This window comes from Ruditapes philippinarum, unplaced genomic scaffold, assembly GCF_026571515.1.
Source record: "Ruditapes philippinarum isolate M1 unplaced genomic scaffold, ASM2657151v2 ctg9495_1_1_1_1, whole genome shotgun sequence".
In the NCBI taxonomy this organism is placed as follows: domain Eukaryota; kingdom Metazoa; phylum Mollusca; class Bivalvia; order Venerida; family Veneridae; genus Ruditapes; species Ruditapes philippinarum.
In genome coordinates this window covers 7,686-33,750 of record NW_026860175.1, presented here as the reverse complement: position 1 = coordinate 33,750, position 26,065 = coordinate 7,686, and the positions used below count along the sequence as shown (strand labels likewise).

At 32.3% G+C, this 26,065-nt stretch overlaps 1 protein-coding gene across 1 annotated transcript; it reads right to left on the bottom strand.

Annotated features, from left to right (window-relative positions):
- Positions 1 to 814: 814 nt before the first annotated feature.
- On the bottom strand, positions 815 to 24,299 carry LOC132759137 (uncharacterized; the record flags this gene model as incomplete). The annotated part of the gene is given in 4 exon segments (XM_060750860.1): positions 815 to 938; positions 21,666 to 21,892; positions 22,370 to 22,530; positions 24,212 to 24,299. Coding segments are annotated over 3 exon segments (472 nt in total), but the record flags the coding sequence as incomplete, so codon positions are not given.
- Between the last annotated feature and the right edge of the window lie 1,766 nt (positions 24,300 to 26,065).

Sequence of the window (26,065 nt, the reverse complement as noted above, 5' to 3'; positions counted from 1 at the left end):
ATACAAGTCACCTTCTGGACAAGACCAGTGCAATTGTGAAGTTTCACCTCCATCTATTTTTTAGAATAATTATTTTCATTTTTTAATGTAAGAAGTTCAAATTTATGTTTGTAAGCTTTGTAGGTCAGTTGAGTTCCTTGAATATACAATGATCCTCCAAAATGAATGTGATAAAACGATGCTGTACAAAATGTGCAAACTTTCTGACAACACTCCATCTCAAAACGTCCTTCCCGAAAAAGTTGAATTGTTTAAGAAATATCACGGTTTAAAACTGATTTAGTTTAACCACGTGAATAATGAAATCAAAATTATCAGAATTTTATTAAACTAGGATGAATATGTATGTACCACGTCTACTCAGTCACGATACATTACTAACACTGTTAAGAATAACATAGATTGAATATTTCATGAGAAGAATCAGTTTCCATTTTTATCTCGAGGCCAAATACATACTAACGTTATGATTAAAATGCAATAAAATAGAGAATTATTTAAGAACGTCCGATTCGGCAAAACAGAAATTACAATATGAGCTTTAACTTATTTAAATAATAACCTGTAGAGGTATATATAGCAGGCATCTCGCATTTTTCATACGATGGAGACATTTTGTATTCTCTATGTTGCAGACTCGGTTTGATTGAGCCTTTTTATCGACGGTAGTGGTAATTGCAAGCTACCCATCCACGCTCTCTAGCACCGGTTTAAGCAGAACATAAAAATGTTTTAAAAAATAAAACCTTCAAATAATAAGTATAGGAACAGTTATATGTGTATTAGACTGGATGTGTACTATTAAAAAACTTACGTGTGTTGTATTTCACGTGCAGTATTACTATATCCGATGTATGATATGATGTTATTACAACAAAAACTTTAAAAGCTTCATCACACCATCTATCGTAATATGTGTCTTCACATCTGAACGATTTCTGTCAAAAATGTAAAAAAAAAATCAGCATATATAAGCATTTAACAAGATAACATTATGGTGAATATGTATACTTCATTAATGGAAATTGAATAGGGGAAAACATCACTATTTTAGTCTCTATAATTTTTAAGGAACATGTTTCATGTCATGGTATATGACATATTTCATGAATGTCAGACAAAATCCCCTTCGGAAAAAATCCCCTTCAGACAAAATCCCCTTCGGACAAAATCCCCTTCATGTATTTTTGTATACATGGACATTATCCCTTCGATGGGTGGACATTATCCCGTTCATGTGTGAAAGTGGACAAAATCCCCTCAATAAAATTGCTACCTGGGAAAAAATCCCCCTCGTATGATTTTTCTGTTTATAAAGTGTGTATGAGAGCGACATACTGCATTATGCTGTGTGGTGATTGCTAGAACTTTATTCGGAAATATTGTGTTCAACAGTTCTATACTGATAAGGCCTGTGCTTAAAGGACAGAGTTGCATAATATATTTCTTCCTCACCATCGGCCGAGTTGTAATAGTGTTTTTGAAATTATAATAATTTTTTAAATAAATGTAATGATGGCATTGATGATTTGACTTTTAAAACTTCAACAATAATGAAAAACACACTTTGTCTAATTATTCCACTTTAATTAGTCCCCTACCGGTTTAACCGGAGGGGACTTTAGGTTACCCTCTGTCCGTCTGTCCGTCCGTCTGTCTGTCTGTCCGACCACAAAATTGGATCCTGCGATAACTTAAAAAGTACTAAAAATATTTTTATGAATCTTTATATATGGATAGATGGCAATATGGAGATTATGCACGTCTTTTTCTTTTCTTCCTATGTTGAAAATTCTGGTTGCTATGGCAACAAATAGACTGAAAATATGGCAAATTTAACACATGAACTGGATCCAGTGATAACGTAAAAAGTACTAAAAATATTTTTAATGAAACTTAAAGTATGGGTAGATGGCAGTCTGGGGATTATGCACATTTTTTTGTTACTTCCTATGTTGAAAATTCTGGTTGCTATGGCAACAAATAGACTGAATTTCAAGATTTCTGATTCCAGTGTTTACGCTTTTTCACTATAACTTCTTTATTTCTTAAGGTATTTACTTCAAACTTTAGATATTAGTTTCTGGTAACCCACCACATCATATGTGACAAGGTTTACAACTCTAGCACAAAAATCAGAATTATTTCCCTTAAACTTCATAAATTTTCATGAAAAAAAAGAAGTTTTTTTTAAAACTTCTTTATTTCTTAATGTATTTGCTTCAAACTTCATATGTATGTTTCTTATTATCACTCAACATATGTGAGAGGGTTCAATACTCTAGCAAGACTATTTTCAGAATTATGCCAACCTTGAACTTTTTCGAGAAATTGGTATATTTTACTCCCAATTTCTTCATTCCTTATAGGATTTACTTCAAACTCCCACATCATAATAATATGACAAGGTTTATAAATCTAGACTCCAAATTTTCCAGAATTGTCTCCTCCTTAAACTTTAAATTTTTCTTATCCATTCTTTAATTTTCTTATTTCTTCATGGATTTACTTCAAATTCCAAATAAACATTCATTATCAACACCTACATTATATTTTTTTTTAATTTTCATCTTTGTCAATATACATGTTATTGGTATATTTGAAAATTGTTATTTTATTACTTTTCTTCTTTGTGACTAAAAATGGTATCATGTATGACAATGTTCATAAATCTAGCATCTTTATTTCAAGAGTTATCTTTTCTGTTATATTTAGGTAACAGGGATGTTTAAAAAGAATAAGTTTAGAATCTCCTTCAGTCTGTCAGTTCATAAAAACTGTTTCCTGAGATGACTTTTAAAGATTTTTTTCCAACAAATTTACTTAAAATTGAGAAAAATTGAAACATTTGTTATGCTTATTCATCCTGAGAAAACTGGGGTTCTAACCGGTTGGGGACTTATGGATTGCTTGCAATACTATGATAATTGCTTGTTATATTTGTTATGCAGTTGATAATTTACCACAATTATAATGAACACTGCTAAACTAACAAGTACAAATGTTGCTGCAATGCTGCAATTGAGAAGCTCCGCGCAAAAAATTGTGCTCATTACAGATACCTTACCAAATTATTCCTCCGCACAGGTCATGTTATATTCAGATTAAGTACTATTGTACATTTTTCCGAATGTTTTGTAAACTATTTTTTGCATAATTATACTTATCTTATGCACTGTCCATAATTAAAAAGAGGGGAAAAATATTGAATATAAAAATGCTTTCACTGATGCCTACCTGGCAAGGAAAGTAATTCCATTGAATACAAACAAGACTTACAAGACTTGTAAATGTTATGTGACATGACTGTACTGTGTTCTGTTTCAGTAACAGAAGATAGATGATAGAAATATCAAAGTCTGTTATAATTGTAACAAATATACAAATAGTAACAAAAGGGACTAATATTATAATATAGTAATATTACATGCATATTTTTCATGTCAAATTAAAAAAAATGGTTTCTTTCAAAACTGAAAGTAGAACACACTCTGGAATGAAAAAATGGGATGAATTTCCAAAAGACCAAATTCAGGATTTTGTTTGTTTGTTATACACGCGTTACATGGTGATACAGTATTTATGTAATAGAAAGAGCACCGAAACACGAGGTTATCTGATTTGTACGAGGGGGCGTAGCCCCCGAGTATTAATCAGAATACCGAGTGTTTGGTGTTCTTTCTCTTTTGTATCATAGTCAAACATAAAAACACGTTCCCTGTTGTCACAATATGAAACCCCGGCAAAAATGAACCAATGAACGAACATCTGAATATGATATTTCTGTCGCTTTCCCTATCTCTGCCGTCACAATATGTAAACCCCAGCAAAAATGAGCCAATCAACGGGCATGCTCTGGAGTGCAGGTAACTAATACCCGCACTCCAGTTAACGCACTGTGCATGTATATGTATACGATTTAACCCTGACACATTTTCAACAGAAAGGTATTTCAACTATGATACAACAATATAATAGAAGACTGTTACCTGAATTTTAGGTAGGTATGAGGAAATTCACTAATATCATATTCGTGCGAGACAAAGATATGAAAGCTATTTGACATTGGTAATATAAAAAAACTATTGTTAATTAATTTTTAGGGAGATCAATATATATTTTTTGTTGAATTGCTTTAAAACCATTCATAAAAAACATTACACTTCATGTTCAAACTGCAGATCAAAGTTTCTGTTGTTGTCATGATATCTATCTTTAGCCTATGCTTAAGGTGATTCCGCTTTGTCAGCCATGTTAGTTTTAACTAAAGTCTGTCCAAAGTAAAAGTAGGCCAAAATTCATATAACAACAAAGCTCTTATTGTAAAATGATGAACCATTTGAAACTACACTTCCAGGTTTATATTTTAAGGACAATTATAAACAAAAATAAAAATGATAACAATAAGAATATTTACCTTGAATGTGCTACATTTCTGAAGACCAAAAACATTCTGTTGCAAAGTTTTATGCACATTTCATGAATGGCAAAATCCTTTTAAAAGTCTGTTTTAGTGCCAACAAAAGCAATTTTTTGCAGCAAATACAAAAATCTTTCAAAACTTAACTTCAAATAAATCAGTATCTCATGTCCTTCTAAGCACATGGCCTCCATTATTTTTTTGTAAAAAAGTAGTGCAAGAAAACAATCATCATTTATAACCTTATGAACTACAATTAAAATGAAAACACAATCAAACTTTAAAATTTAACCTTTTTATGTGTAACAGTGAAGTGTGTCTGTTTGTCATGTACACAAAAAATAGGTAAATGATGTTTATTTTCATGGTACTACTTTTTTACACATGTCATGGAGGCCATGTTTTTTCAAGGTCAGATAAACTACTTTCCTAAGATTTATGTTTTTTAAGTTTTTTGTATTTTCTGCAAAAAAAAAAGCATTTGTTTGCACTAAAATAGACTTTAAACTGGATTTTGCCATTCATGAAATGTGCATAAAGATTTGCAACATAATGTTTTTGGTCTTCAGAAATGTAGCCCATTCAAGGTAAATTTCTTATTGTTATCATTTTTATTTTTGTTTAAAATAGTCTTTAAAACATAGAATTGGAAGTGTACTTGCAAATGGCTCATCATATAACAATGTGAGCTTTGTTGTTATATGAATTTTGGCCTACTTTCACTTTGCACAGACTTTGTGAAAACAAACTTGGCTGACAAAGCGGAATCACCTTAATGAGGGTCCATCCGCTCGTAAGGCTACAAAATGCAGCTTTCGCTGTCGAGTACGGACCCCCGAACATGTCACCAGTCATACCATTATCACAAAGTGGTATGCTGTACCAATGACGCTAATGAAATGTAACCTTATATACTAAAGTTTAATTATTTCAAAACAACCAATATATCAACATGTTATTATTAAACATTTAATTTCATAAATATAAATTAAAAATAATTATCAAAAGCAAAATTGTTAAAATCTTTTGCCTGAAATCTTCTTTATATTGACAAATTCAATCACTAATAGTATACTTGATATGCTGTGTGTAAATGTATTTCAAAATGTAACAAATTATAATTTCATGTACTACAAAAAAAGGGAAATAACAAATTTATAACCAAAGTGTCAAAAATCAAAACATTTATAGCTATTTATAGCTTTCGAATTTATGTAACAGCAGAACTGCTTTCCGGTTCTCATTCATTAATATGACATGCTGCGAATTACCGACGGGGAAACCAATATAGAAATCGAAAGGAGTTCTTAAATGCGGATTTACTTTTAGCTGTTAATCGAAAGGATTTATTGCTCAAATCCGGGCCCATGGACAAAAAAAATAGTAAACACAAATAGCTGGCGCGGAGCAATAATATTTTTTAATGATAATTTGGTTGATAATTGATCTGAACAAATAAAAAATATATGTCTAATCAAGCTTATTTAATTATAAAGGTTGACTTGATACATAATTATAAATAAAAAAACAAAAGTTCATTATTCATCAATTTTTATGGAGCGTAATTATACTTTATTCCTCAATTTTTATGGAGCATAATAATACATTAGAAACCTATGAAACCAGGGGATTTTGTCCGGGTAGGTAAGGGGATTTTGTCTAGCCTTGCAAAAACATGAAGGGGATTATGTCTACTCGTGGAGGGGATTTTGTCCGGGTATGCGAAGGGTATTTTGTCCGAAGGGGATTATGTCCGTACAAGGCCTAGCGACATGTCTGGTGTCATGCAAGGTGACAAGTTTCATCGTGCTTGAATGATGCCATGTCTGATACAATGGTTGGTGACATTTTTGATGACACGGCTGGTGGGTAATATATATGATTTCATGGCCTGATGCAATTTCTTATGACTAGTTTCAATGCCTAATGAAACCCCTGGGGACATGTCTAATAGTATGTTTCGTGACATGGCTGCTGATATGTCTAATGTCATGTCTAGAGACATGCATAATTACTTGCTTGCTTATATTGCTGATTGCATGTTTAACGCCATGTTAAGTAACATTTATAATGACTTGCCTGGTAAAACGTCTGATGGCATGTGTGATTCCATCTCTAGAGTTATGTTTAATGGCTTGCCTGATAATATGGCTGATAACATGACAGTTTAGTGACATGAATGATGCCATTCATGCCTGGAAACACCTGGTGTCGTGTCTAAATTGTGTGAATGGTGACAAGTTTGATGATATACTTGATTACATGCCTACCATACATGCCTAGTGGCATGTCTAATATTATGTTTGTTGACGAGTTATAATATGCTTTATCACATTATTGATGCTAAACCAGGTGGCAAGTGTGATGCAAAGCTTATAATTTTGTCTATTGCAATGCTTGGTAACATGTCTGACGTCATGTCTGGTGACATGTGTGATGTCATGGCTGTTAACATGTCTGGTGCAATACTTGGTGACATGTCTGACGTCATGGCTGGTGACATTTGTGATGTCATAGCTGGTGACATGTCTGGTGCAATACTTGGTAACATGTCTGACGTCATGGCTGGTGACATGTGTGATGTCATGGCTATTGACATGTCTGGTGCAATTCTTGGTAACATGTCTGACGTCATGGCTGGTGACATGTGTGATGTCATGGCTATTGACATGTCTGGTGCAATACTTGGTAACATGTCTAATGCAATACATCGTGATATGACTGATGTCATAGCTTATGACAGTCATGTTTGAAGCAAGGACTTATGACATGTTTGATGCTTAGCCTTTTGGCATGTCTATTGCGATGCTTGGTGACATGTCTGATGCAATGCTAAGTAACTTGTTTAATGCCATGTCTGGTGATATGTCTGAAATCATAGCTGCTAACATGTCTGATGTCATGACTTATGATATGTTTAATGCAATGCCTGGTTAAATGTCTGATCACATTCCTAGTGACATGTGTGTTGCTAAAGAAGGAGATAACTGCTGAATTTACCATCGTCCTACAAGACTATAGCCAATTAATGAAATATAATTTCATATCATGACAGATTGCAAATCACATTGAAAAGAAAATTGGATAAGAGTTGCCTAACGGATATCTGCGTGTAAATATATACACATAAATGGGGTCATTGACTTTAGGTCTCTCAAAAAATTCCTCAATTGGCAACAGAATCGCTGTGAGCGACTCCATCCAATGATATTCCAAGCATAGAGACATTTGCACCTAATAAACGTCCTTGAAAAGTATCAGTAGACATGAGAAATATGTTTAAAAAGCGGTTCTCTGAAAATCGAGGTCCAGCTCTGTTTGAAGAAATAGAACTGGAAGCGGAATTTCAACAGATTATCTGTAAATATGAACATTTGACCACACTGTAAACTGTCCATTCTTGATACATTACTATGACCTAGAATAATTATGTCTTTTCTAACTTGGTCATAACACCGCGATTTAAAACTGTTCCAACAATGCATCCGAGAAATACCTGCAATATATTTTTGCTACCAAATAATACAACTAAGCTGAATATAGATGCAACACACCAAGGACTCAAGGCTATGCTTGAAAATGTTTCAGGGTAACTGGTCATGTAATGGAGCAACATGTACCGTTTTTTTGCTGCTCACTGTGTCTCAATTCTATAGCATATGAAAACGTACAAAAGACATTTTAATGAAGAAAGGGAAGGGTGACGATGACAATGATAGTAGATATTTGATAAGGCATTCATCACTTGATTTCTTATAAGGAGATGAGGAGAGTGCAAATGACGGAGGAACGTGTTTCTGGGGTATCACCTGATGGTGATTCATTCTATTAGGGGAGATAATAAGCTAATAACCATTAGAGTGAACTCAGACGTATTGTCCAATTCTACTAATTATCAGAACAACAACATTAATGATTTCTTCAACCAGCCTTGTAAAGGCACCGTTATTTGATGCTGACATCTTAAAGAATAAAATACATTGTATTATAACGCAAGCCCTTCCATTTACTTCAAGGTCCTTATCCATCCGAACAGTGATGGCATCTTCGTTATCTGTTTCACCAGTAGCAGCAACTATGTTATTCTTCCCATCAATGACTCCAATATAAAAAAGCAACTTTTAATACTCATACTTCTTAGCTTCTTTTCGCTTTATTTAACACCTGTGAAAGCGACACAAGAACTTCTGTACTCAGCACCCCTATCATTAAAATGCACGAGGAAAACATTTTGGAGTAGCTGCTGCCTGATAGTAAGTTGATTTCGGATCGGCTTCAATTGCTACACTACAGATTGTAACCTTACCAGACGTGAACTTGAAAAGGGAAACAGAAAATGATGAGCCAGAATGTTAGAAGAGATGGGAACGACATACAGGACAATAGAAAAAAACAAAAACAAGAGCACCGCTAGACGGAGCATTATATGCCCCAAAAGTGTTGAATGAATAAACAAACAAAAATTGAGACTTCTTTCATTGTACCCATTTAAGGAAACACAATGTATACATAAATTAAAGAAATTGACAAATAAACACATTAAAATAAAGTATTACCTCCTTAAAAAAGCAATCCTCTTTTATAGCTGAAGAACCTTCATATATATCTAAAGCACCACCATCAAATTGTTATCTTGTAAGTAAAAATGCTATGACGGATGGACGGAAAGACGCCAGGTGTATAACATAATATAAGCAAATAATTTAGGGCATATAATTAATGTACTCAATATAAGTGATCATCCTATGAAGTTTGACAGTTGTAAAACTGTTAACAATATTAAGGTCAGTTGATATTGACCTTTTACCTAGCGACCCCAATATAGATATCTATATTTTATTCAATATAGGCAATCATCCTATGAAGTTTGAATACTGTAAGCCAAATGGGATTTGTGTTATTTGCTCCAGAAACCATAATTTTCAGTGTGTAGGTCATTGTGACCCTGACATTTGACCTTACGACCCTAAAATCAATAGGGGTTATGTATTGGACATGGCTGTTCGTCATATAAAATTTTACAGCTGCTCGTAGGTTTATTAATACTTAAGTTATTTAGCGGAAACCAAATTGCTAACAGTCGGACGGTCGGACATACGGACGGACGGACGCCAGGGGGTATAACATAATATGTCCGAAATTCTTTCGGGCATATAAAATGAAACCTCAATAAGATGAGAATTATGACAGATAACATAAAGATCAAAGAAAGGAGCAAAATAACAAAACCAATGAGGAAAGAAAAACGTCCCACCTTGAAGTCAGTTGTTAATAAGAAATTGATAAACTACTTGCATTATTTTATGAGAAACGACAATTCGAGGTTTATTCGAGTTAATATTGGCATGATATCATATCATCATCTGACAGACATACAGGAATGCAGAACTTTATAAATAGATAAATGGACTGAACATATTCAAACATTTTGATGTTATAGACCTTTTTACAATACGATTTTCCATAGCAACGAATGTTGCATTTCGCTTATTCGCATTCTGCGTAGGGCAAAAAGCAATAACGATGTCTACAGTTTATCATACTTTAAGGCTTTAATAGATGCGATTTCATGTCATGTCACCCCAAAAATATTAATTTTGGGATGACTTAAGGCGGTAAGTACTGAAAACGTGATTTGTTTTAACAGATCTACGAAAATGTGCGGGAGTAATAATTCAATTATCAAAACGGGTACACACATATGTCTTTGTTTAAGGTATCATTAGACGATTTTTCCATCAGTAATTTAAATCGAAACAGCAGTGTGTTAAAGATAAAATTTTATTACCCCTGTATGACATAATATTACACAATTTGTATTGTACACTTCCTTTGAATAACTGGATTGGTCATGAATCTAAGAGAGGTCATGGTGGAATTTGTCTTTTCTATAAACCCAGTCTTAAGCAAGGAATGATAGTTCAAGAGACTGATAGTGCAGGGTTCATATGGGTGAAGTTGTGTAAAACATTTTTGGTTTTGAAGATGATCTATATGTTTGTTTTGTATATATACCACCAAGTAACTCAGTCATGAAATTGGGTTTTTTGAAAAATTAGAACATAACATTCGAAAGTATCAGGAGCATGGTAAAGTATCAATTATTGGAGATACAAATGCCAGATGTGGTGATAGATCGGACATTTTACAAAATGTTTGCGATTATAGCAAGTATATTCCATCATATGCAAAATGTTACACTGTCAAAAGAGAAAACACAACTTGCCGATCGATTGGCCAAGTCTACAATGAAAGCAGACAGTATCGAATTAAAAATTGAAAGTGTGACTGAGTGTGTAGGAAAGAAAGTAGCTAAAGACATTAAAGACTTGAGAGATGAACTGTTGAAAGAAATGTATGAAGTAAAACAGCAAATTGGTAGATCGGTAATATAGACTTCTGCTGAAATAACGATCTCGCCTGAGCCTCATAAACAGGATAATTTTGAGAAAGACATACAAATTAACACAAAAAAGCCTGAAAATAACACTCGGCCAACAGAATATCAAAATTCAAAATCTAAATACTCTGCATTTATAGCAGGTGATTCAATGACAGGTATCCTGAGTGCGAACAGAATGTCAGACTTTAATGTGAAAGTAAACATCAAGACTCACTCTGGTGGAAGAATACGCACAATTGAAAATACCTTCATATCAATGAATGATACAGATTCAAATGGAATAAAGGATAAAGATGTAATATTACTTCATGTAGGCACAAATAATATATCTGATGCAGATTCCAACCAGTACATAGTTGATGAGCTGAAGGATACAATACACACTGTAAAAACTTTCAACTCAAAATGTAAAATAATCATTTCTTCAATTCTACCTAGAAGAAATGACAAACTTGTCAACACCATTATATCTGAAACCAACAACAGGTTTAGAGATCTGTGTGCAGATGGTGGTCACCACTATATCAACCATGACTCTGACTTTATCCTGCATGGTACCCCAGACAAGTCGTTGTATAAAGACTATTTACATCTAAATAGAAAGGGTGGAAAACTGTTTTGAACAACCATGAGGAAGGCTATAAACTATGTCCTAGGAATATCTACGATGCCGTCTGATGATCATAGCAGTATCAAAACGGACAACAAGTCTCATTTTCAGAAAGGGAGGTTTACAGGGAGGAGAGACGAGAACATGGTCTACATGCCAGTACCAACATCATGGCTGAGGAATCAGAATTCTTGGGATCGCCGTCGTTAAATATTTGTGAAAGTAATTCATTTCAATATGGAGAAACCAATGTTAATTTGACTAATGAAATTGTAAATGACAATACTTTAAACTATGACTCCAATAAGAATAGTAACTCTTGGTACACGCATAAAGGGTTGAACATACTACATCTTAACATTCACTATTTGTACCCAAAATTAGACGAACTCAAAATTATAATTTCAGAACAAAAGATTGATATACTCTGTTTATGTGAAACGTTTCTAAATGTAAATGTTCTAGACAATGAACTACAGTTGGACAATTTTACACTTTTTCGCAAGGACAGGCCTTCCAATGGAGGCGGTTTAATTATTTATGTTAGAGACTGTTTATCTTTTGTACATAGATCTGATTTAGAAAGTATTTCTATTGAATCCATTTGGCTTGAACTTAAACAACCTAAATGTAAATCGTTATTATTGTGTTATGCATACAGACCACCATCTTTTAAAGTTGAGTGGCTTGATAATTTTGCTATATCCTTAGAAATATCATATTTAGAGGAAAAGAATGTATTGTTATTGGAGATTTTAACTATGATATTTTAAAGCATGATAATTGTTCTAAATCTTGGTTAGATCTAATGCAGTCTGTAAATTTTTCTCAGCTTGTTGAATCTCCTACCAGAGTAACTTCAAGCTTTGCTACATTGATAGATCATGCATTTTCAAACATGCCTCAAAATATAGTCGATGTTTTTGTACCTTCCTTATCCATTAGTGACCATTTTCCCATTTGTCTTACACGCAAACTTTCAAATATCAGTGTTAAAGGTCCCATGCATAAGACAATAACCTTCCGGTCTCTTAAACACTTTGATGAAAATCGATTTTTAACCGAATTGTCAGAGCAACCCTGGTCAGAAGTAGCATCTGTAGAAAATCAAGATAACTCTATAGATTTGTTCACTGATAAATTTTTGTCTGTCCTTGAAAAACATGCACCAACCAGAAAAAAAAGAGTAAAGGGGGTCACCCAACCAAACTGGATTAATAAAAACATCCTCGATGCTATTAAAACAAAACACCAGTTTCATAGGGTTAATGACACATATAATTACAACATATGGAAACAACACGTTAAGTCTCTCATATATGATTCTAAGCGACAATATTATAATGATACCATCAATCAAAACAAACACAACCCAAAGAAATTATGGACTGGTCTAAATGAATTATCTGGTTACAAATCCAAGGTCCAAACACATTTTATTGATGATGATGATGGCAACCCGGTTTCTGACCCTTTAATCACTACAAATTTATTCAACAGACAATTTGTGAATCTCCACCAATCCCATCATACCATTAATCAGACTGGTTATGAAAATCCTGAGCTTGTTGAACTAAATGCATCTAAACTTCAGCATATACCCCCTTTCAAAATACCTAAAATAGAGCTCTCTTATGTGTTGAACCAATTAAAATCGATTGATATTACAAAGTCATGTGGGTCAGATGGTCTCAGTGCAAGGTTTCTAAAGTTATCGGCTCATATTATTGCTCCCATACTTACCACTATATTCAATAACAGTATTCTTAACAATACATTTCCGAAATCATTCAAAAATGCAAAAGTCATTCCTATACATAAAAAGGGTTCTGAAAGTGATAAAAGAAATTATAGGCCAATTTCCATACTTCATCCATACTTCCCTTGATATCACTTATTCTTGAACGTCATGTCAGTTCACATTTAAAGCAATACCTTGAGAAAAATCAACTTCTATACCAATGTCAGTCTGGATTCAGGTCAAATCATTCATGTCAAACAGCATTGATTAGAATTATTGATGATTGGATTACAGCTATTGACAAAAATGAAATAGTTGGTTCAATTTTCCTTAATCTCTAAAGCTTTTAACTATGTGGATCACTCTATTATTATTGAAAAGCTTAGAATGTATAACCTAGACCCTTCATCAGTTGCTTTGTTTTCCTCCTATTAAGGTTGAAGAACCCAACAAACTTACATATCCGGTTTATATTCAGAGTCAAGTTCAGTAACTACTGGAGTTCCTCAGGGCTCTGTGCTAGGTCATATACTGTTTTTAATCTATATCAATGACCTGCCTTTGTCTATGGAAAAAACAGAGACTGATATTTTTGCAGATGACACCACCATTTCAACCTCTGATGTATCCCTAAACAGAGTAGTTGAATCTCTTACTCATGATCTTTTAAATGCCAACAAATGGTGTGATTTGAATCGCATGTCTATCAATGTTAACAAAACTAAGGTCATGTATATTTCCTCAAAACACAAGCCAAATTATATTCATGAAAGTAATCCTTGTATTTTATATAAAACACAGCAAAATTTTTGTAGCTCTGAAGAAAAATTATTGGGTATTACAATTAATAACATCTTGTCTTGGCAAAGCCATATTGATAATGTTCTTAAAAAGTGTAACTCATTGTTACATTTATTATCACGTATAAAATTATTCATATCTATACCTGTACGTAAAATGTTTTACAATGCATATATTTTACCACATCTTGATTATTGTTGCATAATTTACGGTAACTGTACGTCCTTTCTAGAGGATAAACTCATTAAGTTCCAAAAGAGAGCTGCAAGACTAATTCTAGACAAAGATTATGACAAATCCATCTGTTGAACTTTTTTTCTGAACTCCGCTGGATGACCTTTGTTGTTTTTCAAAAAATGCTATTATGATGTTTTAAATAATGAATAATCAGGCGCCTTCTATTTATTGATTAATTTCATTTATCATCAGATGTTCATACTCGCATTTTGCGTTCATCATCTGATTTTCAACTTTATACCCATAGACCAAATTCTGAACAATTTCGTAAGTCTTTTGTTTATTCTGGATCTTGTATTTGGAACGGCGTTCCTGATTATATTAAGTCTGCTACATCTGTTAACCATTTTAAAACCTTATACTTGAGGTTTTATCACGCATTGATGTATACAAATTGAAAATAACCTGTATGTTTTTACATTTATGTATTTTAATGGTTTGAATATGTTCCTTGTTGAGGGCCTCATGGAAGATTGATATGTTTGTTCAAATGAGTTCTCTCGTTAAATAAAGTCTTTATTATTATTATTATTATTATTAGAAACTGATGAACACGATAATTTTAATTATGATTTACCTGAACGATTTAGCATGGATAAAACTGTTAATTCTTCTGGTAACAAATTGCTTGATTTATGTTTATGTTCGAATTTAATCATTGTTAATTGGCGTATTGTTGATGACGCTGGTGTCGGTAGCTTTACATATATGTCACCGAACGGAAATAGTCTTATTGATTATGTACTTATGTCATATGATTTTTTTCAAATATATAACGGATTTTATTGTTCACGATTTATATACATGTTCTCATCATGCACCTACCTATTCAAATTGATCTAAGTGTTAACAGTATGGTACCCGATACGACCGTGGATGATAAATTCATAGATAAGCTCTTCTGGAGTAATGATAAAAGTTGTGAATATAAAACACTAATTGACTCACAAATTATTAATTTAGAAAATATAGTCGATAATATTGTACTTTCCAATATTGATTTGAATACAGGTATAGATACAAATGCTTATTGGAGAGGTCATCAGACCTCTCCACAGTCGTCAGACTGATTGCTGGCGGCATCCATTTTTGCGGATCTGATTGTAGTGAACGAGTCTCATTTAAAGCGTAAAATCATTAGGAGCAGTCTACAAAATTTGTTTTGCGCATGCTCCGTTTCAAAATACGCTTTACCTTAAACGAAAAATTAACATCGAATTGAACAATTCGGTACATAGACAAATCGGAAAATATCATTTACATTACTTAGCGCTGCGTGGATGTTTTATTCCGTTTTAATCTTTTATATTGTATAAATCGATTACTGTATTGTTTTCTGAATAGCAGTTTACTATTTCATATTCCGATAAATAGTAACAGTGAACTATCACCATGCACTATTATATGACCGAGTGAACCGTGTACCGAAATTGTGCTGCTCCTTAATAGATTTGAACCGGTATGACTAAATAACGCAACGGAGATTTTTTGGCGCAAATGGCACAAACTTTACTCAAGATTTTCCTCAAATATTAATTGTGGTTGGAGGCATGCAGCTTTATACACTGTTTATTCCAATCAAATGTTATAAACATATTTTATGTAAATCTGGGACTTAAAATTGTTTGATTTACAAACTTTATGCCCGTTTCGGAAAATGTATAGGAAATGTTTTCGTATACTTACCAAAACATTAATCGAAAATGTGCTTATTGAATTTTATAAAAAACGTTTACTTTGATACTACTTTTAATATATATTCATGTGTATATCATTTATTTTAAATTTAGTTTGATGACGTAACATAAAGTGTTCCCTTTTAGAAAAAGTACCCCACTAATGCGCCGAAAAAAAGTCCATTTCTCTGGCATATAATCATTCAATACATTAAAAAAAATGAAGTGTAAAACAAACTTTCTTTATTTTTTAAAATGAACTTTCATTATGATACTATATTCAATATAAAAAATAAATTCTATTTTGTTAAATAATTGTTATTTATAACCATTCAATGTGTCGTTTATGCAAAAATATCCCCAAATATTTTCGAATTAAACAAATCTTATACAGCAGCAAAAAGACCTCTCGCATGCTTCTTTTTAAAGAAGCAAACTTGTACTATTTTTGGCAGGTCAGTAAATGTGTAAAGATCAAAAATGCATGGTTTAATCATGAATGTGCAGGGGCTAAACGTGAATTTCGTGCAGCTAAAACAGCATATAGGAAAAATGAATCCAGTTATAACAGAAACATTTTATTAGAAAAGCGTCGGATGTACCGTTCAGTGAAGCGTAAAGCTCTCGCATGTTTTAAGGCCAAACAAAAAAATCATTTACATAACCTAGCTTCGTCACAGCAGTTTTGGCAAGAGTTACGTAAGCTTAAATCTAAGAAGCCTCAAAATAGTAACATAAGCTCGGAAGAATTCTTTAGTCATTTTAAACATGTTTTTTTCTGGTGATAATAATTTCTGTAATGAAAATGTTGAGAATGATTTGTCTAATGATAAAAATATTAATAATGTAGAACAACTTGACATTTTGTTTACTGTTGAAGAAGTTTTACAAGCTATTTCAGAGTTAAAACGAAGAAAAAGCGCAAGGTATTGACTGCCTTATTCCAGGAAATGGTTTATTGAATGCAACGATATACTTGCACCGTTAATTGTGGGTAAACTTTTAACCATATGTATATCAATTGTATTTACCCAGAAAAGCTGGACTAAAGGTGTATTTTGTAATTGTCTTAGTTCCTTAAAAAGAAGATCAAAAGCAATAATGTGAATTAATTATAGAGGAATATTACTCTTCTAGCATTTTTTTCTAAGATATTTTTCTTACTCTTTTTAAATACACACACGTTCCTTCGGTATAATGGGCGCCGCAATCAAATGAATTTATTGTCCGAATTTGCCAATTTGGTTTTTAGGAAGAACCCAAAAGCTACGGTTTCGACTGTATAATTTGTTTTAACATCCATAATAGAAAAGAGTTATCTTCACATGAGAAAGAAAAAACTTTATTGTGCTTTCGTAGAATTTCGAAAAAGCGTTTGATATGGTTTACAGGAAATGGTATATGGTTAAATTGTTACAGTGTGGTGCTTCCTCTAGATTAATAGTCAAGATGTTACAAAGATATAATGAACAAGTAAAATGTTGTGTTCGTGTTTAATGGCCATTATACTGAAAAATTTGATACTATAAAGGGAGTTAAGCAAGGCGAACCTTTATCGCCCTTGCTAATTCTTATTTTTCATTAATGTTATACAACATTGTATATATGATAATACCATAGATTCTTTTTTGTATTGATGAAATTAGAATGTATTTATTGTTACTTGCAGATGACACTGTTTTAATGTCGTATTCTAGAGATGGTCTTCAGAATATTTTAAATAACTTACATGCATATTGTACAGATTGGGGATAAGTGTTAATATAGATAAAACAGTTGTTATGGTTTTAATAAAGGGCAACAGACCAGAAATATACATTTATTCTATGATAATTGTAAACTTAATATTGTCACAAACTTTACATATCTTGGAGTTACATTATCTTCCAATGGTTGCTTTTTACAGGCTCAAAAATCTTTATCACAACAGGCAATGAAAGCCCTGTTTTCTCTTGCTTCATTATTTGATATTGTATCGTTGACTGTATCGGAAAAAATTAAGTTGTTTGATTCCATGATTGCTTCTATTATGAACTATGGATGTGAAATATGGGGGGGTTTCATAAGGCCCCGGATATAGAACGGCTGCATATGAAATTCATGAAACAAATATTGCAAGTAAGACAACAAACACCCAATGCTACAATATACGGGGAATTAGGTAGATTCCCTATGATTATTATACGTAAGATAAGAATTATCGGATACTGGTATAAAATTTCGAAAAATCCAGATTCAATTATGTACAAATTATTTAATATGCGTGATAGACATGGCAATCATATATGTATGTGATCGAAAATTTTTTAAAAAATATTAGATGATACTGGATTTACATATCTATGGAATAATGTTTCTTTGTCTAATATGCAAATTCAAAATGTAATACAATGCATATATGACAATGGTTTTCTGATCTTAGAACTCAACCTAAACTTGAAACGTATTGTTTACTGAAAACAGATTTTGAACCAGAAAAATATATTTCTTGTGTTAAGAACAAAAATCATAGAATTAGTTTGACCAGATTTAGATGCTCTGCACATAACTTACTTATAGAAGAAGGAAGACAAAGAAATATAGAAAGAATTTGTACCAAATGTAATATGAATGTAATTGAAAATGAATATCACTTCCTCTTAGTTTGTCCGTTTTATAGAGAATTACGTATCAAATGTTTGCCAAATTATTATTGTCATTGGCCTACTTTATTCAAGTTTAAAAATCTTCTTAACAGCTCTCAAAGCAGTACTATTATTAAGCTAGCTAAATATATATACCAATCATTTTCTTTAAGAGGATGATTATAAATAATTTATGTATTGTGTAACCTGTGTTATAATGTCATAGATAATTTATATGTTTTTATGTTCAAAGTATATAATTGTTATTATCATGCTTTTCTCATGTTCAAAATATGTATTGTTTTGTCTTGTGCCGCCAAAATACTATATGTATTGGCGATAAACATTGTATAATGTTAAAGCCAAATAAACATTGAATTGAATTGGTCAGGCGGCAAGTGTCAAACAGATTGGCACGCGAACGTTTGTTCATTCAACCGGGACGTTTAAATATCATGATATAGTTAATCATTTACGCTTATTAAAATAGTAATTTATGTAACTTTTAAATATACCGATCAATGTTTATGGATTTTGAGAAGAGAAAAATTGTGTGACGTGCATTATTAAAAATAACATGTATAACGAAGAAGAGGATAAAATGTGTATAATATCTTTACCAAACAACCCATCTTAACTTCTCAAGATTTTGAGAAAAAAAATAATTATTTAAAATCTATTTATGTGACTTAAATTTTTCAGTTTGCATCACAGGCAAATCGGATAAAGGATATAATCAGGTTTATTATATGATCTAAAAATAGCTGCAATCTGATTGGTCCAAACTGTAGTCAACATAACTTTTTATAAAATCATATTCACTGGGTGTAGTATCATATTAACTGGCTGAATTGGATTTTCCAAGTCTAAATATAGATTGAGACTCATATTCAATGACCATACACCTTAGAATGTTAATTACGTGTGTTAATTAAAAAATAATTGTTGCGTTTTGTTCTTTATGGCATATTTCTCGATTGAAATATCATTACTTTACTGTTATACTTAAAGGCTAAACCGCATCGATGAGTATAAACTTGAATTACTTTTGTATGCGCAGCGTTCTCGTACGGTAGTCGTTGCACGCCTAACACGTGCGTCTTTTTTCCCGCGCTTCAACGAGGCAAAATATGTACATGTATAGAATAAGGTTGTACTTTTTCGTGATTTTTTTTAATGCTTAGCCTATTCATATAATAAAACAATTATTGACTAGTGAGCCATTGAATATGATGTGATAATATGTCATCTGCCGGTGAATATCTTATTACCCCTCATTTTTTTCGTAATGCTAAATTCCCATAGGCATCTGGGAGTTATTCTTACTGTTAATGCAAGTGTACCACGTGACTACGAATTTTGTACTGTTACATAGGTAACAGTATTTTTTAACAGTAAAAAATCTGGTCACGTGGTCTATTTTCTAAATAAAATGAAATAAAATGGCCGCCATTTTTTCTCTCGATTCATTCTTATTTTCAACGATAGGGCATCGCCGAAGTAACTATTACTCTGATAAAATTTAGTTCTTTGCACCCTAGAGTCCCTTTCGCGTATTAAATATCTTTTTGTTGAATACTCAACAGGAAACATCCGTTTTCAACGGAAGTAATTGTAATGTAAATAATTTTGTGTCAAACTGGATCATGCAGACAATTAAAGCATGCAACAAAGGATAATTTAACAATTTTAACCAGTGAAACGTTACAGATAGAGTTGGTGGACAGACATCTGTAGGATATCATCGTTATTTTCTAAATGCACTTTGTCAAAAACCATGCGAAGAATATTCTGGATGCAGAAGGATCAGATTTTACAGATCATAACCTTATAAATTGGTTAGTGTTTTGTTTTCTGAATAAAACACAACTTATTACATGTTTATGACTGGTAGATATCATCACTTGCCTAAAAAATAAATGAAAAACAGCTTCTCAAGTAGGCCTACAGTGCACTTAAAACAAGTGCAAGGTAAGGACAGTTTAGTTATTACTTGTCTTGGCTTATTTTTTTATTTTTGTTACAGTTAGATTTAGTTGCCAAATTCAGATCATCACAGTATTTGTTCGGGGTAATAAAATAAATAACACATGGGTTTGTGGGTAACAGTAAAAATATCATCCCTCGTATAAATACTGTTACCCTCGGGTAACAGTATTTTCCTCGGGATGATATTTTTACTGTTACCCACAAACCCATGTGTTATTTATATAATATTCAATGGCTCACTAGTCAATAATTGTATAATATTGAACACTAAAAATGCATTATCACCTGTTCTGATATTTTTTTCTGAATGATAATTAATCTCGATTTCATGTTATATAATTTCTTTTGTTTTTAAATGAACTATTTCAACAGCAAATAAGTTGACTTTTCATTTGCTAATAGATATATTTCAACATCTTCTTTAAAAAAAGATCTCAGTGTCAGGTCCGTGATCGCAAATTCTTAAACAAGTATCTTTTCCATGCCTTTTATGGCATTTTTCGCCACAAAGCTATAAAGTCATCTTTTCTATATTTGTTGAAAGCTATTCTATATAATTTTCTACCGTTTACCTTGAACTAACTCGGAATTGTCTATGAACTTCTACTATATTTCTATGTAGGGCGAAGTATTTTTTGCCCTACGCAGATTGCGCATGCGCGAGAAAATTCTAATTCCGGTCGATTTTTTATAGCAACGGACCGCGTCGTAAAAAAGGTCTATATGTAGCAAAAATAGTGAAATATTGCTTTTATAAGGAGATCATTTTATTACAAAAAAGACACTGATATAGTTCTTTAATTGTTAATTTAAACATTTTGATATAATGTTACTTGATGTTAAAGCTTATTTTAACATTTGCTTTGATTTTAATATGTACATTTTAAAGAGTTGTATCTTTAAAATTGTTATTGATGTCAGACGGAACTTTGACATTTAAAGTGGAGGTAATAATACATCCCGTATTTTTTTGTTATTGTTTTTTATTCTTTGTAAATGTGGTTCAGACACTGCCATCGCATAATTTTAAGGAAAATCATTTGTATCCTTACGTTTGCTTTAATTTGAACTAATACTGTCTTTACAGTATTGTTTCATCTTCAGTTATTACATATTTTTTACGATATATCTATATTTGTTAATAAATGTAACTTGATATCATACCTCTGTAAAGAATTCGTGCGGAAAGTCCTTGTAATATTTCACGTTAGAATAACAGCTTAGTTTTATCCTTTCTGGAACGATACATATTTCAGTACGTGGGTCGATATTATCAAATCCAATTGAACAACGCCCCAGTGATTTCCCGCCTTTGTATCTGATACAAGCTTCCTCTATGCCCTCCATGTTATATACCCTTTCACATGAATTTATAGCATCTATTTCAAGGCCTGAAAAAATAATTATAAAACTGAAAGCAATATAAATTAACCATACCTCCTTCTTATTTTTGCCATGTCTAGAAGGCATTTTGATCGAAGTGTTAATTTATGTGTCGTCTGGATTACTTAGACTGGCTAGAAGCAAATTGCCCTTATGTAATAACTCAGGCGAAACGAACATTAAAAAGAAAAAAGGCAAGCGTCCTAGAATTATCGTTGATTAGATATTCGACGTTGCTATATTATATTTTCACTGTTATGTGATATAATAATAAACTAATACAACATAGAACAACTCTCTCAAAACTTCCAAAAAGAAGACAAAACTGAAAACATAAGACTCCCTGGAAACATATTTTATAATTTTATTTTATAATTAAGTCACTTTTTGCTTTTCTTACCGAAACTGACTAGCCATGTGTAAAAAGAGCTGAACTGTTATAAATGACTGTTTAATGAATAACACTAATCAAACATATATCTTACATGATTCTGCGAGCTTCGTGGTCAAGAATTGTATTAAAACCATTGTCAATATCCCCGGCATCCTGCAGATAGTCTTAACAAGATCGTCTACAGATGACAACGTATAACAGGGCTCCATCATGTTGCTTAATATTCATTTTCTCTATTAGTAGACAGTTTCTCTAAAACAATAAGATCTTATTAGTTTTGCCTAGTTTGTAATTAATTAAAGAATTGTTTATATAGTTATATTGCCTCAGTGTGCGCATACCACGTAACTTTGATGTCTTCTTTTGATAATAGGAGGGATCCCGAATTTAGTCACAGTTTATTCAGTATACATAATAGTCTATAAAAAGTACATCAAAAGAAAGTGGAATCTTTCCGATGTATATCTCATAACAATCGACACTCAAATGAAATCTTTAAACTCAGTAAGTTTTTATTTGTTTATCAAGTATGACCAAATAAATATTACATACGGCAATGACTTATTATATATCAGGGAGTAACGGTTCTAAAAAGATCTATCAATCTGTGATGTTTTAAGAAAATATTTTAATGTTATGCTTTGGGCAACAATGGGTACGAAAAACTTACAGCTCCAAAATAAAATGATATAAAAAAGCAAGGAATTACGTTCTCTTAAGTTTTACAATAAAATGTGTTGTTATACCTGGAATAATAGTGGTATACTGCTTGAGTAATGTCCAGGACAAAATCACTTGTGAAACAATTACAAAGGGCAATTATTCCAGAACTATGCAAACGAGAAATTTGTGATATCTAAACACTTCAATATTGCTTAACGATCACCTTTTTCCAGATCCTTAATAAGTTCAAGTATAATAATTACAGAGGGGAGAATTTCTTACTACTATATATTTATAATAGATGTTCTGCAATTTCTCATTATGAGGTTTATCAATCTGTGAAGTTTCAAGTTGATATCTTCAAAATGATACTTTTTCAGATATGCCCCCGACAAAAAGACAGCGGAGTCTAAAAAATTACAAAGGGCAATTACTCCAAAATTATGCAAAAAAGAAAAACTCATGGTGTTTTTATAGGCTACTTGAACAAATCTTTTAACTGTAGACCTACAGTACAGTAGATCAGGGTCTTTCAAATAATAATTTGAAAGACCGTGGGTAGATCTATCTATAGTATAATGTTTTATACCTTTTGAGTTATGCACGGACAAATGTGAAATATTCAATGACAAAAGGCAATAGGTCCCTAACTACAATATTTTGCCTGAATATTTTAGACTGTCCATACAGTATGTAAAGTTTCAAGTTGATACTTCAAAAGTGCGTGGGTTTAGGGAAGGGCGGGAGATGGAGGCTTTTAAAAGATATTGCATACAGTTGAGTACCATAAAATATTGAATACAGTACCGAATAGTGCTGGAGGAAAATGATAAAGTGCCGGAAAACCTGCTAGGGCCGGAAACTGCAAGGAAACCAGTAGAATTTTTAAAGTTTATTGGTAAATCAGTAAAAAAAACCCGAGTGAATAGATCATCTATTAGATCTAAAACTACAGTAGAGCTAGAACGTTTTATGTTTTGTTAAAATTCTTTTACAATGTTCTTAAGTTTTAAGTTACACATAACTTCCTCACCTGCAAGCAAACTGTACTGTACTGTAGTCTGTACCGCAGTTTCATGTTCTGTATTTTTTGAAAATTATGTCGTCATGATTTTTGACAACTAAATAGCCAGCTACAGCAGTAGCCTTCTCATCCGACTGTTTTATTTTCTTTGTTTAAGTTAAGAATTATCGAAATAATATATTGTATGTGTTTTTCACATAACATTGTTTATTATGTACAGTAGATTATATATTGTAAAACACTCACCTTCATCGGTAGGTCATTCTTCAGCAAAAACACAACAAACACAAACACGTGACGTCATTAGATAGTGTGTACAGATGGTGCCCAAAGGTTTTTAACAATTACTTTACACAATAAGCAATTTTTTCAGTAAACTTGGTCATAACAAAATTGTTCATTAAAAGCAATGTTGTAAAACGATTTAGGAAATGCATTTCTGGTACTGTTGTCATTTTGCAAGTACTTGAGTCACTCTGTTTGTAACCCAGTACTGGTACTGACATAAGATCTATGCATGGATCCCTGTATGACCGTAATCTGTTCAATTTGAATTATCAGATTAGTGGGTAACAATAATAATTTCACCACATACTTTTTCCTAAGAACACATTTCCATGTTTGTGGTTAAATCTATTGTTATTCAAATAAAAGGTCAGAGTAGAGATCTCAAAAAGTTTTACCGGTCAGTATTTTTGTTTTCGTAAAATGACAACATAGTTTCTGGAAGAGGAAGTGTAAATCTTGTTTAATCCAGATCTAGATCTATTTATTTTATCTTAAACTGTCAATATAATATGATATCGTTTGACAGTGCGTGTGTTTTGCAAAATATGTTGAATATATAAAAGTACTGGTATAATTATTCAAAAATGAAAGAATTGATACTTGAACAGTAGATCTACTGAGCCAAAAAAATCAAGTACGAGATAATTCATACCGCAACCGCCACGTTAATTTTGTGTAAAACAAGACTAGAGGTTTAAAGCAAACTTTTTACTCTACCTTAATTCTATGATGTTTCATATTTGTACCAATAATTATAACAATTAAATGCCTTGTTAAAAGAGTTATCTGTTTACAGTTATTGTTTAAGAATTGACAAGAAACAATCTTTCTACTCTTAATAACAGTCAACTTAACATTAAACCTAGGGGTCCATAAGCAATCTTAAGCTAGGCCTCTTCATAATCTTGCTACATACCAGTCTGATTACACTATCGCTTTCCTGGAAACCATTATTATATTTTTAGGCACAGTGACCTTGACTACAGGAGGTCAAAAGCAATGTCTATCTGTAAGCATCTGTCGTATGTGAAGTCTAAAATTATATAACATGATTTTAGTTCGATTGTGTTGGAAGCTATAAGCTTATAGAAACACTTCAGAATGTGCCAGGCTGCCTGTAATAAGCAACAAATGTAAAGTTTCTTGCTCATGGAATCAACGGCTGCCCTTGACATGGTTTGAACCCAAGTGACAAGCAATTTTTCCTATGTGTAACTTAATAATTTAATATTGGTCGTATGTGAAACATATCCCCCTCGTATGTGGAACCTTATATCCCTCGCAGATGTGCTCACTAATTTACTTTTTCATAATTAATCACATATTCAAATAAAGTTTCCTTTTAAAAGGAAAGGCTTGCACAGTTGTGCCTTCATTCCAACCCTTTAAAATTTTTTTTTTTTTTGGTTTCAATTTAGTATCATTTTTTTTTTTGAATTACGGTATTTGTATATCATAAAGGGTTTATTTAGTTGGTTTTTTTTTTTGGAAAACCGAATATTTTTTGTCAAAACGATTTGAAATCTATTCTCTATTGTATAAAACTAATAAAGAAAATGATCAATCGTAAAAATACTAACGTGATACTGAAGGAAAACAAGTGTGCACATTTCATTTCCCCTTTTTCGCAGCGAAATCATTCCTTTGCTTTATAGACAAGTAAATGCATTAAAATACTTCGTTACGTGGTAATGTATCAACTATGTTACACGATCACAAATAGACGATGCGCTATCTGTAGATCAGCACGTGGCAAGGTTAATGATATGCATGGGCTTTTTTAAGATTACCTCACCAAGAAGTTGAATTGCG